At 49.4% G+C, this 17,523-nt stretch overlaps 1 protein-coding gene across 1 annotated transcript; it reads right to left on the bottom strand.

Moving 5' to 3' along the window:
- Positions 1 to 784: 784 nt before the first annotated feature.
- On the bottom strand, positions 785 to 5,715 carry LOC126523046 (uncharacterized). The gene is made up of 2 exons (XM_050171874.1): positions 4,730 to 5,715; positions 785 to 839 (listed from the first exon to the last, which is right to left on the bottom strand). Exons 1-2 carry the CDS (start codon positions 5,713 to 5,715, stop codon positions 785 to 787), a joined length of 1,041 nt encoding a protein of 346 aa, XP_050027831.1.
- Between the last annotated feature and the right edge of the window lie 11,808 nt (positions 5,716 to 17,523).

Raw genomic sequence — 17,523 nt, 5'->3', positions numbered from 1 at the left:
ATTAAGGAAATAATAAATAGTGGCAATGAAAGAGGATGAAAAAACAACTTGTTCCAGGTGGTGAACGATTACAAGCCTTCGCATTACGCGCGTGATGCTCTAACCAATCGAGATACCGCGGCGCAAGGCTTGTGATTGGTGGCGCTGGCTAACACTCCCAATGTTAGTTCTAGTGGAACGCATAAATGCCCAAGAAAGTGGATGGGGAAACCGGCGTCGCAGTAGTTCAATTGGTTAGAGCATCCCACGCGTAATGCGAAGACGTGGGATGGTTCCTCACCTCGGCAAGCTGTTTTCTCATCCACTTTCATTGCCATTATTTGTCATTCTTTTAATTCTTTTAGTAAGTACAAGTAATTTGCCCTATGTTTTCCTTGGTGTCCTTGTTTGTTGGCTTCTCATGATATACCAAATTATATTTATTTTATACATCTTTCATACCTCGTAGGTGAATTTTTTTTTTCTGATCATCCCCTGTTTACACGATTAAGTACGCAACAATATTAACGTGCACAGCAAATACCATCTGGAATATAAGTGCTGGAGCTCAGCGTCCTAGCTTACCGCGGTGCAGCTCTGTTGGCGGGGTGCATTTGCATCGCAATTCGCGCTTCTTTTGTGCTTTATACAATACCTGGTGCCATGAGTGTAGCATGCTGCGTCCAAGTGGCGACCTTTCTCAAAAGCGGACACACGAGAATTTGTTTTCCGGTACGTCAAGCCTTAAAACCTGCAGTGCGAAATCTCTGTAAGCACCGTGAGCGCATTCGTTCCGTCGTCTGCTTCACATGCCAGTGCTCTGACTTCTGTCGTTGGCGACGCTGTTCGCCAGCATGCCGCTGAAAAAATCGAAATCAGGAAAGAAACCATTTATGATAACTCAAAGGGAAGCTCATTACTTTTCGAAGCGAGATCGGGATGACTTAGAACACGCACCTATAAAGCGAGATATAAGAAGGAAGAAGAAGCATGTGCTTGCTGCGGTAAAGCTAGGGAAACTATGGAGCATGTTGTATTAGAATGCGAAGACGTCAACCCTGTGGTCGATTAGGCGCCACTGGCCTCCTTGAAGCCCTTGGGTTCAGCTAGAGCAGTGGAAAAGTAAGCATTAGTAAGAGGTGATTGGAAGATTGGTGGAAGGGAAGTAGAGAAACGACAAAAAACGGAGACTTACAAAAGCTCAGTTCGCAATAGGTGAAAAGAAAATTTGGTTGTGGGAGTTCATAGCGTTTTTCTGTTTTATTTTTTTTTTACCTAGGTAGGACATTAGGCAGTATAATAGCAAGAGCTTGGTGGCGCAATCCACCGCCCCGTTACAAAGGGGACGCTCATAGCATCCATCCATCCATCGATCCATCCATCCACCCACCCATCCTTCCTTCCATCCATCCATCCATCCATCCGCTGACATGCCGCTGGCGCCTTACGACGGCCGCCCACTGCAGGCCTAAATGTCGAAACCGCTGCCATCCTCAGAATTCGTTCCAAGTCGATCGGCCTTGCAAACTAACTAGCTACAATTCATGGATTAAGATATGTGCCGGAAAGTAATTAATCGACATGCTAATTAGCATAAATATCTTAATTTTTCAATTTTTCATTTTGATTTCTCGTTCCGATTCATGTGCACGCGCCACAGCCTCCCCGATAACGTAGTTGCGGAAACTGACCGTGAAAATTTCAGGCACTCACTCAACTCGATTAACCTTCGTTAACCATTCCTATCTTACTCACTGTCTGGTTTTATTTTCTCTACTTCTTCCTTGCATTGTAATACGTTTGTAATAAACTGATCAAGTTCCTTTTTATTGTACTCATACACAGCTGCGTGTAGCTAATATGTTTCTCTAAATTTTAGGCTGTACACTTGGCTGGTGTTTTCTTTTCTCTACCTTCATATTGTTGCGAGGTTGTATGTGCTTACTTGATTCATTGCCCCCCTTACTCAATGCACCATGTAGGGGCCTTGTAAGGTATTTTACAAATAAATAAAATAAGTACATAAACAATATAATGGCCGCTTCATCGAATAATTTAGGTCTAGGGTCACAATTGGGCTGTGTGTAACGGGCAATTTATTAAAAGTTTGGTGCAGCTAAAAGAAAAAAAAAAAAACAAACACCGTGTATAACGTCGTACGGACGGAAAGTTTTAACATAAAGCCACAATATATGTTGCGCTTGCATTTTTCTTGTAGATGCGAGGCGGCATCGAGTCACAGAGATGTCTTCCAAGAGCGTCTCATTATACTCAATAGAACTTGCGCAGTACTCTTTAAATAAAGTGTCTCCAATGCCAGCCGCAATTGGAACACACCGTATATTGTAATAGTTGGGGCAGGGCATGTCAAAAGGGTAGCTGGCCGAGACCATCGTCCGACTCATCCATGCTAAGGACGTTGTTGAAGGGAGGGACGTGATCTCATGAAGAATGTATGAGGAGTACTGGGTTTATTTACAATATCTACATGAAGAGGGGAGAACGTTACATCTCATCAGTCTAACATGATCGAAGTGAAGCACACTGACAAGCCGAAAACGGCTCCTTAAAACCCCCTCCGTCTTCCCTAGATATCTAGGACAGGGAAAGTGCCGCCCAACTTTCGTCCAATAGGAGCGTCGAAAGTTTTAGAAGGACCCGCTTTGGAGGGCGAGTATTCACGCACTCCCGCATGTTTGTCTCACTGAACACAAAGAAAGGAAGGGGGCTTCATAGACAAGGGCTGTTACGCTTGACTAAAGCTGGCGCGTCTTGGTTCCTGGGATGCCCCCGCAGTTAACTGGGGCGTTTGTCAAACCACCGTGGCGGATACCGGAGTCGCTGAGGGAACACCGGCGCCGCAAGACACCGTGTTCCAGGAGTTATTTTGCTCCAAGCAAACCGTGAAGGCGACGGCGAATCACCTAACAATACTCGATTCGCCTACCGTCACTAGACATGCCAGCGCCGTTGGGCTGTTGAGGCGGCGCATTACAAAGCGTTACAAAGCGAGTCGTCGCAGCGGGCTGGGAAGGGTTCGGAGGTCGCTTCTCCGAAGATTGCCAGCCCCCGCAGGCCGATCGTAGCAACCTTCCTTCGTTATACAGGTCATTCCGTACTACATTAAGCATTCGTAGTTTCAAAATCGTGCGGATGTTTCCACATTTCCCTTCACGCCCAATGGAGCCAAAGTACACACGCACACGTCTACATGTTATCGCTCATAAACGCTGCATTCACCACGGCAATATTTGTAGTCTTCTGACGAATACTTCGTAATTGTGCGATGAACGAAAAAGTCAGAACACTTTTCGAGAACCCCTTGGTTGGCAGCGAAAACCTTTTAGCTCAATATCTTCTATGAGAGCATTTAGAGAGCATAAACGCAATGTTGATGGTCATATTTGGCAAAAACGCGCCTTTTGATAGTCGAAGAAAAGGCATGACGTCGACGCCAACCATCATTTGCAAGAAAAATCTCATTACGTGAACATCACCGTGTAGGTGTGATGTTGTAGAGATACTTGCAGTTACCGAAGTTGACGCCAAGAAAGGCTCATTGGTGGGTGGCATATGCCCGTAGGCTCCTGAGGCACATCCCCAGTGCACGTGTGCACACCCAGCGGCCCCATGAGACATACCCAGTGGTATAACCGAGAAGAAAAGGGGTTAACCGAGGGGCCAGATCTTTATTAATCATATCACGAGGCGCCAACAAAACAGGACACCAAGGAAAACATAGGGGAAATTACTCGTACTTATTAAGTGAATTAAGTAAATGATAAATAGTGGCAATGAAAGTGGATGGAAAAACGACTTGTTCCAGATGGAGAACGATTCCGCGTCTTCGCGTTACGCGTACGATGCTCTAACCAATTGAGCTACCGCGGTGCAATGTTTGTGATTGGTGGCGCTGGCTAACACTGCCAATGTTACTTCTAGTAGAGCACATGAATTCCCAAGAAAGGGGATAGGGTAACCGCGCCGCGATAGCTCGATTGGTTAGAGCATCGCACGCTGTTACAACCGGCCTGCAGGGGTACCAAACTTCAAAATTTTCCCAGTCAGCCGCAGCTGCGAGGGTGGCGAGCTCCCGAGAAGCGACCTTGCAACCCTTCCGCACCTGTGGCGGCGACTCCAACACCCCCTCGGCGCCGTTATGACTAAACGCGGTCAGCGGACCAAGTATTGTTAGTGGATTCGCCGTGGCCGCCACGGGTTGCTTAGAGCGGGGGGATTCCTGAAAGAGATATTTTGCAGCTGCGGTCTCACGGGAGCCAGAAGTCGTCGGTCAATGGACAGATGCGGCGGCCACTGACTAAGGGTCATTTCATGGATCAAGAGGCGCCTGCTCGGGTCATGACCGCTGTCTGCAAGAAACCCACTCAACTCGGTGTGTTCAGTGAAGCAAGAAGTGGTTCTTAAAGGGAAAAGGAAAGGTTGACGTTATTTTCTGCAGCCCTTGTGGGAGCACGGCTCAGCATCAACAGGGGTGGGGAGATAGTGGGAGCAAAGGAGATAGGAGTGTAGGGGGTTAAAGTGTCGCCATGGCAGCAGCTGAGCAGTCCGATGGGAAGGGCCTAGTGGGTCCGGCAGGAATGGTAATCTGGTGAAAGGCCAGGGGGCGGTGATCCAAGAGGAGCCAGTTGGGGCAGACCGAGTAGCCTGGAGTGGTTTGGATAGCCGTGAGGCTATCTCTCTTTGCAGAAAATCCTAGAGTCTCGCCGAGAGCCCCGACGAGTCGAAGTACTCGACGACACTTAGGAGGGCTGGTAGCTCGTTGCGACCAGGGAAGAGGATGCCTTTCTGCCGCGCAGAAGGAAGCCCCAGGCGTCGGAAATCTTGCAGGAGGCGGCCACGCTGCTGCAGGTAAGCAGGGCAGGCCACTAGGAGGGGTTCCATGGTCTCGGGCTCCCCACAGGAGGCGCAGGCTTGAGAGGCGATGAGGCCGTGCCGGTGAGCACCCGTCCAACAGCAGCCAATCCTGAGTCGCAGAAGGAGGGAGTTCTCCCTGCGTGCGAGGTCGCGCTGTCGAAGTGGTCGCGGAGGGCGGCCAAAGGATATCCGCTTGTCCGGATGGCAGGCCAGCAGATGGCGACGTAGCCTGTGGCTTGTGAAATCATTGGCTGTCACTGCCAGGCTGGGCGGGACCACACAGTGGTGGGTACGCTTTGCCAGTGCATCAGCTTCCTCGTTGCCCGCTATCCCTACGTGGGCTGGAAGCCAGTGCAGGGACACTGAGCAGCCCGCCTCCTGGAGCGCCATCAGCCTTGTCGAGAGCAGGGCGACCCCAAGGCTGGTCCTTTCTGGCCTCTGCAGGCTGAGAAGTGCCGCCTTGGAGTCGCAGTAGATGGTCACTGGGGTCGCTGGCAGCTCCTCCGCGAGTAAGTCCACAGCCAGGCGGAGGCCTGCTACCTCTGCCGCTATTGACGTCGCATGGCCAGAGAGGCGACACTGCCTGCTCTTCCGCAAGGAGGTCACCACACAGGCCGCAGTCGATAAGCCTGTGTCTGGCATCACCGAGCCGTCAACGTAGGTCTGCAGGTGTCCTCCGTGGTCCTCATACAGGAGGGAGGCAGCCGTCTGCTGAAGGGCACAAGTCGGGGAGCGCCGTTTGGAAACGCCGGGCAGCTCTGTGGTGATGGGTATGGGTGGTCTCTGGGGAGGAGGCAGCTGTGCGTATTTCGCTGGAGGCCTCCCAATCACCTCCTCGTACAGCTCACAGAGTCTGCCCATCTGTGAATGGGGCCGCGAGCGCAGTCGGGACAGCAGGGCACTGCCGTCTGGGCCATGGTGGAGGCGGTCAACATGGCGTAGCCCCTCTTGCAGGAGGAGGAGTGACAGGCGCCATGCTCCTGCCTAGGCCCCTGTCAGGAGCGCCCAGGCAGAGCCTAATCGCGGCCCGACGCTGCAGCTCCAGCTTCTTGAGAAGGGCAGGTGTTAGTGCCACGAGTGGGAGGGGGTACCGCAAGCGTGAGGTGGCTGCTGCATCGTATAGCCGCAAAGCCTGCCCAGTGGTGCAGCCGTGTCCTCGGGCAAGAAGTTGGGAGACTGCCTTGCGGACCCGGAGGACCTGGACATGCAGGGTCTTGACAGCAGGCAGCCAGGACAGCCAGTGATCAATGCGCAGTCAGTGTGTAAACCCTCCTCCTCAAAACCGGGCTGACGACGATGACTTTGGACGCTCCCCTTGGACGAAGGTGGAACGGCCGTTTTCCCTCACTTAGGGATCTCGGGAGGACAGAGTGTTTTTAAGCAGCCGTTGGTGGCCGCTCAGGGTGCATTCCACTTTCAGTCATGTTAGACTGATGAACTGTAATGTTCTCACGTAGATACTGTAAATAAATCCCATATTCCTCGTTCTCGAAGAGAACAAGTCTCTCCCTTCAACAACGTCCTCAGCGTGGATAAGTTGGACGACGGCATGGGCCAGCTGCTACCTATTTCATGCCCGACTCCAAACTTAACAACGCGTAATGCAAAGACGTGGGATTGTTCCTCACCTGTGACAAGTTGTTTTTTCGTCCACTTTCATTGCCATTATTTATCATTGTTTTAATTGAATTATTAAGTACGAGTAATTTCCCCTATGTTTCCTTTGGTGTCTTTGTTGGCTTTTCATGATATAACAAATGGTGTTTATTTTATACATCATTCATACCTCGTCGGTGAATTTCTTTTCTGATCTTCCCCTGTTTACATGATTAAGTACGCGGCAATGTTAACGTGCTCAGTAAATAAAATCTGTAGTATACGTGCTGGAACTCCGCGTCTTAGCTTACCGCGGTGAGCTCTCTTGGCGCGGTGCATCCGAATCGCAATTTGCTCATTTTTATGCTTTATACAGTACCTGGTCCCATGAATGTAACATGCTTCCTACAATTAGCGACCTTTTTCAGAAACGGACACACGAAAATTTGTTTTCCGGTACGTCAGGTCTTAAAACCTGCAGTGCGAAATCTCTGTAAACACCGCGAGCGCGTTCGTCCCGTCGTCTGCTTCACATGCCAGTGCTTGACCGCTGTCGTTGGCGGCGCTGTTCGTCAGCATGCCGCTCAAAAAATCGAAATCAGGAAAGAAACAATTTATGATAACTCAAAGGGAAGCTCATTACTTTTCGAAGCGAGATCGAGATGCCTTAGAACACGCACCTATAAAGCGAGATATAAGAAGGAGGAAGAAGCATTTGCTTGCATCGGTAAAGCTAGGGAAACTATGGAGCATGTTTTATTAGAATGTGAAGACGTCCGGTAAGACACAGCTATTATACACTAGCTGTGTCTTACCAATACTCACCTACGGGGCAGAAACCTGGAGGCTTACGAAAAGGGTTCTACTTAAATTGAGGACGAGCTGTGGAAAGAAGAATGATGGATGTAACGTTAAGGGATAAAGAAAAGCCCTCTACGTACTCGTTTTTGAACCGCTTCTGCAGAGGTTGTCCTGTGACAGCAGAATTGGCAGGTTCCTCCTCCCACCAGGCTCCCCTCCGGTTGCACTTTTGGCCTACGCGGATGACTTGTCCATTGTCGTCCCGGACGAAGCATCAGCTTGCGGCGTCTTGGTGGTCATGGACAGTTACTGCAGGGCGAGTGGTGCAAGGTTGAATAGGTCGAAAAGTGCAGCCATGTACTTGAACTCCACTCCGTCCAGTCCGCAGCCCGTTCATGGTCTCCCCGTGAAAACGCGGCTGTGCATTCTAGGCTTCCAATTCGAACCAAATGGTCTGTCTCCTGAAAACTGGCAACAGACTAAAGAGAAGCTTGAAACCAGAATTCAGGAGTTCAGCGCGTTGTCATGCCCATTGACTGCTCGAGCGACAATCCTGCGCTCACTTTTGTTTTCGTTCCTGACGTATGTGGTGTGTGTGTCTCCTGTTCCAACCCGAACCAAGCTTATCTTGGAGAGGGTTCTTTTTCACTTCCTTTGGAAGGGTACAAATGGTTGTGTAGCTAGGCAGGTGCTCAAGCTGCCCAGGGATAAGGGAGGACTCGGAATTCCTGACCTGGGCATCGTGGCTACTGCACTACACGTCAGATGGACCCAGGTCGCTCTTAACTCGGATATGCTCCCGACTCGAAGCTTTACCTCGTTTTTCCTTAGCACCCGACTCCGCTTGTTTTCGCAGAGCACATTTTCCCACGTTGTTCCTCGCTCAGGTACCCCGTCCACCATTTATGCGGCGGCTGCCAACTCTTTGGTAAGCCTCCGCACGGTCCGTGCAGACATCGACGTAGTTTCAACTCCACTCCAAGAATTAGTGGACATCCTTACCCCAGGCCTCCCCCCGCATTGCCAAATGTATGACCTGTCCATTCACAGGCCAAACGGGAAGCTCATCACGGCCAGTTTCCTCGACGCTAGGCGAGCCACGTTCATGTATCGCCTGGCGCGAGGGTGCCTGCCGTTGGGCTACAGACCCTTCACGGCCGTCCCAGCTAGTGGAGTGTGCCCGTTCTGTGGCGCTCGTGAGGACTCGGTTCATGCCTTTGCGCAGTGTTTGCTTCTTGCAGCTCTTCTCCGTAGGATTGCTAGTCTTTTCAATTTCTCAGGCGTTCCTTATCAGACAGTTCCATTTTTGCACCCTTTGCCTAATCAGGCTCTCAACCAGTTCGTGCTTCTCCTCGCCGAGTGCTCCTACCAAGTTTGGTTGGCACGTCGCGATACAGTTTTCGGGGGGAGGGCACCGGGCCTTCACGAAGTGCTTGCGAGAACACTTCGCAAGGAGGTCTGGTTCCATCTCACCCTGGAGCGGCATCGCTTGGGCGAGAAGAAGTTTCTCGAAGTGTGGGCCCGTCCTGCAGTGATTTTTGATGAGTTAGGTGGAAAGCTATCCATTAAGTTATGATGCATGCTCCTAAGGTCGCTCGACTCGGCCGTGTGTGCCAGTCGATCTACGGGGTTTTGTTTGGTTCAATGGAACCCAGAGCTGGAACCGGTTGTGGCGCACCCTTGGTTGGTCGCGCTGCTCCGCGGACGGCTTTGGTGATCTCCATGGTTGTATGCATTGGCCTCTTTTGCGCCGAGGCAGTCCGAGGGTTAGTCAGGCTTGAGTCCTGTAAGACCGACATGGCTGTTTGTGTGTTGAGTGCAGTAACTCTGTGTTGCTGCACCACAACAGCCCCCTTGTCCGGGAATGACCGTTGGCCCGAACCAAAGCCCCCCGCCCAGTCAACCCGGGTTGAGGGGAGGAAGCGGGGTCAATGTATCGAATGATGCTGGTTTGATGAGTACACGAAAGCTCATGGACGCGGCGCCTTCAAAGGTGCCAAGTCCTCTTCCCATCTGACAACGGTTCCTTCGTTATACAGGTCATTCCGTACTATAAAGAAGTGCTCGATTACAGTTGGCGTAGGAATGAGCGAAGCATTCGTACGGTTTAAACATCGCGCTGCTGTGCCATGAGCGCTTTTCTGTTTTGAGAGGCGATTGCCGTAACGACATTGTCCATTGGAGCCAAAATACGCATGCGCAAATCTACATGTTATCGCTCATAACCATTGCATTTACTATGGCAATATTTGTAGACTTCCGACAAATACTTCGTAATTGTGTGAATAACGAAAAAATCAGAACACTTTTCGAGAAGCGCTTCGGTGGCAGCGAAAGCCTTTTAGCTCAAAATCTTCTACGAAAGCATTTAGAGAGCATAAGCGCGATGTTGAAGGTCATATTTGGCAAGAACACGCCTTTTGAGAGTCGAAGAAGAAGCACGACGTCGACGCCAACCATCATTTGCAAGAAAAATCTCATTACGTGAACATCACCGCGTAGGTGTGATGTTGTAGAGATACTTGCAGTTACCGAAGCTGACGTCAAAAAAGATTCATTGATGAGTGGCATATACGCGTTCGCTCCTCAGGCGCATCCCCAGTGACACACACATCCACCGGCCCCTTGATACATACCCAATGGTATAAAGGAGCAGAAAAGGGCTTAACCGAGGGGCCAGATTTTTATTGATCATATCATGAGAAGCCAACAAACAAGGACACCAAGGAAAACATAGGGGAAGTTACTCGTACTTATTAAGTGAATTAAGGAAATGATAAATAGTGGCAATGAAAGTGGATGAAAAAACAACTTGTTCCAGGTGGGGAACGATTCGGCGTCTTCGCATTACGCGTGCGATGCTCTAACCAATTGAGCTTCCGCCGCGCAAGGTTTATGAATGGTGGCGCTGGCTAACACTCTCAATGTTAGTTCTAGTAGAACACATAAATACCCAAGAAAGTGGATGGGGTAACCGCGCCGCGATAGCTCGATTGGTTAGAGCATCGCACGCTGTTACATCCGGCCTGCAAGGGTACCGATCTTCAAAATTTTCCCAGTCAGCCGCAGCTGCGAGTGTGGCGAGCTCCCGAGAAGCGATCTTGGAACCCTTCCTCACATGTTGCGGCGACTCGTTTTGTAGGGATGACAATGTGCCGCATCAACACCCCCTCGGCGCCGTCATGACTAAACGCCGTCGGCGGACCAAGTATTGTTAGCGGATTCGCCGTGGCCGCCACGGGTTGCTTAGAGCGGGGGAATTTCTGGAAAGAGATATTTTGCAGCTGCGGTCTCACGGGAGCCAGAAGCCGTCGGTCAATGGACAGACGCGGCGGCCGCTGACCAAGCGGTCAATTTTGGATCAAGAGGCGCCTGCTCGGGTCAAGACCCCTGTCTGCAGGAAATCCACTCAACTCGGTGTGTTCAGTGAAACCTCGGCGGAAGTCAGTGTGTAAACCCTCCCTTTCAAGATATGGTCGACGACGATGACTTTGGACGCTCCCCTTGGTCGAAGGTGGAACGGCCGTTTTCCCTCACCTAGGGATCTGTGGAGGACAGAGCGTTTTTAAGCAGCCGTTGGTGGCTCCTCAGGGTGCATTCCACTTTCAGTCATGTTAGACTGATGAACTGTAGCGTTCTCATGTAGATAATGTAAATAAATCCCATATTCCTCGTTTTCGATGAGAACAAGTCTCTCTCTTCAACAACGTCCTCAGCGTGGATAAGTTGGACGCCGGCATACGCCAGCTACCATCTATTTCATGCCCGACTCCAACCATAACAAAGCGAAATGCGACGACGTGGGATTTTTCCTCACTTGCGACAATTTGTTTGTTCGCCGACTTTCATTGCCATTATTTATCATTATTTTAATTGAATTAGTAAGTACGAGTAATTTCCCCTATGTTTTCTTTGGTGTCATTGTTGGCTTCTCATGATATACTAAATGGTGTTTATTTTATACATCTTTCATACCTCGTTGGTGAATTCTTTTTTCTGATCTTCCCCTGTTTGCATGATTAAGTACGCAACAATGTTAACATGCACAGCAAATAACATCTGTAATATAAGTGATGGAGCTCCGCGTCTTAGCTTACCGCGGTGAGCTCTGTTGGCGGGGTGCATCGAAATCGCAATTTGCTCTTCTTTTATGCTTTATATAGTACCCGGTCTTATGAATGTAACATGACTCGTACAATTGGCGACCTTTCTCAAAAGCGGACACACGAAAACTTGTTTTCCGGTACGTCAGGCCTTGAAACCTGCAGTGCGAAATCTCTGTATACACCACGAGCGCGTTGGGCCCGTCGTCTGCTTCACATGCCAGAGTTTTGACTTCTCCCGTTGGCGGCAGAATTTGTTCCAAGTCGATCGGCCTTGCAAACTAACTAGCTACAATTCGTAGCTTAAAGTATGTGCCAGAAGGTAATTAATCAAAATGTTAATTAGCATAGTTATCATTTATAAAATTTTTCATTTTGATGTCTCGTTCCAAGTCACGTGCGATTGCATGCGCTACAGCCTCCCCGATAACATAGTTGCGGAAACTGACCGTGAAAAATTCAGGCACTCACTCAACTCGCTTAACCCTTGTTAACCATTGCTATCATACTCACTGTTTGGTTTTATTTTTGCTACTTTTTCTTTGCACTGTAATACATTTGTTATAAACTTATTGAGTTCATTTTATTGTGCTCATACACTGCTGCATGTAGCTAATATGTTTCTCTAATTTTTAGGCTGTGTACTTGGCTGGTGTTTTTTTTCTCTGCCTTAATATTGTTGCGAGGTTGTATGTGCCTACTTGATTCATTGCCCCCCCTTACTCACTGCACCAAGCAGGGGTCTTGTAAGGTATTTTACAAATAAATAAAATAAATACATAAATAAAGTAATGCCCGCCTCATCCAATAATTTTGGTCAAGGGTCACAATTGGGCTGTCTGTAACAGGCAATTTACTAAAAATCTGATGACAGCTAAAAGAAATAAAAGGAAACACCGTGTATAACGTCGTACGAACGCAAAGTGTTAACATACAGCCATAATATATGTTGCGCTTGGATTTTTGTTGTAGATTCGAGGCGGCATCGAGTCACAGAGACGTCTTCCAAGAGTGTCTCATTATACTCAATTGAACTTGCCCAGTACTCTTTAAATAAGGTGTGTCCAATGCCAGCCGCATTTGGAACACACTGCATATTGTAAATGTTGGCGTCGGTAATGTCAAAAGGGGTAGCTGGCCCAGGCCGTCTTCCGACTCATCAATGCTAAGGACGTTGTTGAAGGGAAGAACGTGTACTGATCCAGAACGAGGACTGCTGGGCTTATTTACAATATCTACAAGAAGAGGGGAGAACGTTACATCTCAACAGTCTATCATGACCGAAGTGAAGCACACCGATAAGCCGAAAACGGCTCCTTGAAACCACCACTGTCCTGCCTAGATCTCTAATAGAGGGAAACTGACCTCCGACCTTCGTCCAATAGGAGCGTCGAAAGTTGTCGAAGAACCCGCTTTGGAGGGCGAGGGTTCACACACTCCCGCATTTTTGTCTTACTGAACGCACAGAAAGGAAGGGGGCTTCGTACTAGACAGGGGTTGTCAAGCTTGACTCAAGCTGGCGCGTCTTGGTTCCTGGGATGCCCCCGCAGTTAACTGGGGTGTTTGTGAAACGAACGGGGCGCATAGCGGTGTCCCTGAGGGAACGCCGTAGAACACCCTTTTCCAGGAGTTTTATTGCCTCCATTGGTCATTGAAGGCAACGGTGAATCAACAAACAATACTCGGTCCGCCAAACGTGTCGCCTTCTCTGTCCGGAGGGGGGGGGGGGGGCAACGAAACGACCGCGCGCGTTCTTTGCGAGGGCCCTCGTTTCAGCCTGCAAAGAGCAGCCGCTCTGCTTCACACTAGATCAGTTGGACAAGCGCCCGCTCGCAGAAAGCAAAATTCTTGGGCCCTGGCATGCACGGAGATCAGCCCGAGCCACTATACAGACGCTGCTGGGTTACCGAAGAGAAACCGGACTTTTGCGAGAAACTGTAAGTGTGCGACACAGTGCAGCGTGTGACTTACATTGTATGTACCTGACTGCGACTCTGTGTGTTAAACGATGTGCCGCCTTGATAGACTGTGTGACAGCGCCTACATATTCTGTAGAAGGAACTGTTGGGCTAGTTGGTGTTTGCTTACCGACATAATGTAGGGCGAAGACAGTTACACAGAAGAGACGTGTTCTGTGTCTCTTCTGTGTAATTGTGTCTTCGCGCAACATTACGTTGGTAAGCGCCTACATAGCCTCTCTCCACCCCCAAACCCCTCTTCTTTATTATTGTTCATACGTAGCTTTTTTCCTTCTATCTTGTCTCTTTTATTTGCCATGCCCATATTCCTCTTCCAGGGATAACGATATATATAATCTCGCTTACCTTGAAAGAGGAATGGGAACGCTGTGTTCCTTATGTGACTATCGGGCTGAAATTTGCGTCATTTCCACTGATACCACAATGGCCAAGTAGCCACTGGAAAATAATGTCGGGCATTTTTTGTTTGACGTCGCGGGGAAGTTTGACAGTTTCATTCGTCAGGTGTTCGTGAGTTCCGCTTCGGAGAACTGACTGCACACAGTGTGAAGCTGGTCTCGAGTCGGAAAACACGGCGAGCTAGGGCAGGACTGTCGGTCTCAACAAATTGAAGTGCACTGCGCAGAGCCGTGACAGATGCGGCAAGACGTACAGTTTCGTCACCTGGCACGCAAGCTCTCTCTGACAATGTGGAACACCCCAAATATACCAGGTTACATGGGCTGAACACATCGCACCAACTCCGACCTCCACTCGGGCTTCACCGACGTGGGGCATAGCTTCTGTACCGGCTGTGGTTGGGAGTGGCTTTCACGAAGGCCTACACTAAGTACATTGATTGGAATGGTCGACAGTGCAGCCTGCGTGCGACGTCTGCGGCAGTGAATAGAACATCGAAGATGTATTGTGCCCGTGCTGTCGATTTCAGTCAGAAAGATAAACACTGTCTGTCGCATTGCGACAACTTGACCATCGGCCGTTGTCCGTGCAGGCGCTACTTGAACACAGTCCCCATCGCTTCTCGGCCCGCAAAGCAGTGAAAGACAAGTCCACTTGTCGAATCGTTGGCTCCTACTTTTGCCTTGTTCTCGTTTTGCTCATCGTCTTGAAGACACTTTGGTCTTTCTTGAGGGCGACTGGCCTGTCTGAACACCTTTGACTTGGCGAGGCCCTTCGCGCGTGTCCATGGGCGAACTCACCGCGTCTTTCCTCCTCCCCTCCTCTTCTCTCTATGTCGTTCTATTCCCCCTTTCTTGTCCACCAGTGTAGGGCAGCCAATCAGACGCGCTTCTGGTTAAAGGGACACTAAAGTGAAAAATGATTTCTTCTGCATCAGTAAATTACCGTTCTACAACACCAAAAACACCACTCTTACAACGATAAGACGTTTGGTAAGCCATAAAAAGCGCAAGGACGAAATACGGGTGGCGACGCCTACTTAAGTTCCCGCACCTGGGGGCTGTGACGTCTTGGATTTTGATGGCATCTTCTAGGGCATACTAATTATACATGGCGGTACAGATCGACTACATTGTGTTCTAAAGGAACCAAATATTAAACATGGCAAGTTTCGGGAACCTTTATTCAGCCAACGCGGCCCAAATGCGAAAACATACTTTGGAATCCCTGACGTCACGCTGACGTACGGGCGCTGGGGTTTCGGCGCGAAATTCAAATAGTGATACTTTGACCTTCATTTTCTCATCTAATAATCAAACTATCTTTTTTAAATGGCTGCCTGCAGGGTTCTCAAACAATGCTTCATTAGTCTAAACTGATTTATTGTTTCGCTTTAGTGTCCCTTTAACATCCCTGCCTCCTCTCTTTATTGCCTCCTCCTCCTCCTCATCTGGCTTACCTCCCTCTCGTTCCTTTGCGTTTATCTCTCTTCCTATCTCAGAGAGGGCGTACAGCCGTCATGCAAGCCAATCAGAGCTGACAAGAAGATGAATTTCACGATATATCGCGGGATTTTAAATCGTACAGGATAGCTCCCCAGCGCTGTAATTTCGCCTGTTAGCAGTAGTACTATAGAGTGACTGCGCATGGCTCCCAAAGGGAACCATATCCATTACCTATGCGGGGTATTTCAGTTAACACTTTCAATTTTTTTTAGTTGCCTGTGGCAGATGACACAATTCTAGTCCCTGAGCTGGTCTACTCGAAGAGGCGGACATTACTTGCAAAAAAAAATTGAATTGCATGGTCGACTAATTAACGAAAATCACTAATTTAGTATTTAACTAATTACCGTATGGCACATATTGCATTTACAAATCATAGCAGATGAGTTTGCAAGGCATATCCAATTGGAACGAATTCTAAGGATGAGACCAATTTCGAGATATTAATTCCCTAACTTGCGGAGAAATGCATCGGCGTTCCAGTTACTTTTGTGCTTCAATGCGTGACAATGTTTCGTTAAAAAAGGAACGACAATGCATTTTTACCGCCATTTTGACGGCGCATATCTCGTAAATGGTGTCATCCACACAATTATTTTCAAGCGGATGTGCCTTGTAGTCTCACCCGCTAGAATTTGTAAATTGCAATATGTGCCATAAGGTGGTTAGATAAAAACTTAATGAGTTAATTGTTATTAATTAGTTTATTTTGCATTTCAACTTTTCGTGCATGTAATGTCCGCCTCTTCGAGCAGACGAGCTCGTAGAATAGAATTGTGCTACCTGCCACAGGTGATTTCTTTTTAATTTGAAAGTGTTCGTCGAAACAGCTCAACCTTTGGTAGAGTTTCTATATATGCTTAGAGTTACTTTTAGTTACATTGAGCTACTGTATAAGCTACCTTTTGATAGAGAGGCATGTCTCCAGCTTCTTAAGTGACTGGACGCTGGCACACTACTATACGTGGAAGCGCATCCGCACTCCATATACCACTCTCTCGGTTGTTCCCGCATGCAGCGGGTCTGCACGAGCACATGCTTATTTAACTCTATTTAATAGAGACTTTTAGCGTGTCCGGTATTCCGGTAAGTGCGGGCGGTTTGCCGGTTTAGCGGGGGCGTAAACGTGAGGGGCCAGATTGATGGCGCCAGCTGGTGGTGCAAAGCTCAACCACACAAACACCGAGCTAATTACTATATTCTGCTTAGCTGCTGGTGTAAATATTCGACAGTGGCGTAATCGTGTTCACAATTACGCCGCTGCCAAAAATTTGCGCCACTAGCGAAGCAGGATATAGTGTGTTACTGCAGTTTTAGCTCCGTGTTTGTCTGATTGAACTCTACGCTACCAGGCGGCTGCAGCGATTTAGCTACGCCGCCGCAAATCCGGCAATCCGCCCAAACCGCTCCCGTTTACCGGATTAGCGGACAGGCTAAATGTCTCTAATGTGCCATGTGGTAGCCCCTGGGTACAAAAGTTAAGAAAATGACGGAGAAGTTCCACTCGTTGGGTTTAAACCGTTTCAAAACAAGTCGCGCGGCTGCACAACGCTCCTTTGAGGCGCGGAATTCCGCGACGGCGCTGCCGCCAGAGCGCGTTGCCGCGCGTGGACGCATCTTTGAAATTCGAGCGCCGCGGCCTTCCGTTAGAGCAGCAACGTTTGGAGCGGTCGTACACCGAACGTTGTGCTGCGGCGGGATTTCGAAACTTGTCCTGTAGCACGCAATGACTACTTAAATCTGTGTCCTTTCCTCGCGCGCATTTTAAGCATCTCTGACGAGCCTCGCGTCTTCTACTTGAGCGCTGGACACAATTTAATTTGCACGTTAATTTGGGAGCAATTTGGGTGTTAGGCTTTGGGTGTTGAGAATTGGTAGCGACCGTCGCGCGTTTCCTGCAACCGTGGTTGGGGGCCCGGCGACGCACCAAGAGGGAGCCGGCGAACGGACGAGGGGGCGCCCCGCTGGGCTGGTGTCCCGACCGGCGCCTCGACCCGCAACCTGATCCGTGCCCCGTGTTTTCGGCGGACCGCCTGCTGGGCGCGAATGGCCGGCGCTTCCGAGAAGGACGAAGGCGTCGGTGTGGCCAACGGACAACTCGTATTTTGTATTTTCTTTTCTCTTCCCTTTCTAGTCACTGCGATGTCTTTTGTAAAATAAACGTTCAGTCTTGAAGCGAACCCCGACGAGTGAGAATCGTTCCTTCGAGGCTCCTGCGTGCGCGGCCGCTGTATACGCCGCCGCCCGAAAGAGTCTCACGCAGCAGCAGTTTTGTTTGTAGTCGCA

This window comes from Dermacentor andersoni, chromosome 6 (genome assembly GCF_023375885.2).
Source record: "Dermacentor andersoni chromosome 6, qqDerAnde1_hic_scaffold, whole genome shotgun sequence".
In the NCBI taxonomy this organism is placed as follows: Eukaryota; Metazoa; Arthropoda; class Arachnida; order Ixodida; family Ixodidae; genus Dermacentor; species Dermacentor andersoni.
This window is presented reverse-complemented; position numbering and strand designations above follow the sequence as displayed.

What these genes read in the sequence shown, in the direction of transcription:
- LOC126523046 (XM_050171874.1), bottom strand. Translation starts at nt 5,715, where the DNA reads ATGGGCAGACTCTGTGAGCTGTACGAGGAGGTGATTGGGAGGCCTCCA. An exon ending in GCCCTCCTAAGTGTCGTCGA is followed by an intron (nt 840 to 4,729) that starts GTACTTCGACTC and finishes CGATTTTTTCAG; the next exon opens with CGGCATGCTGGCGAACAGCG.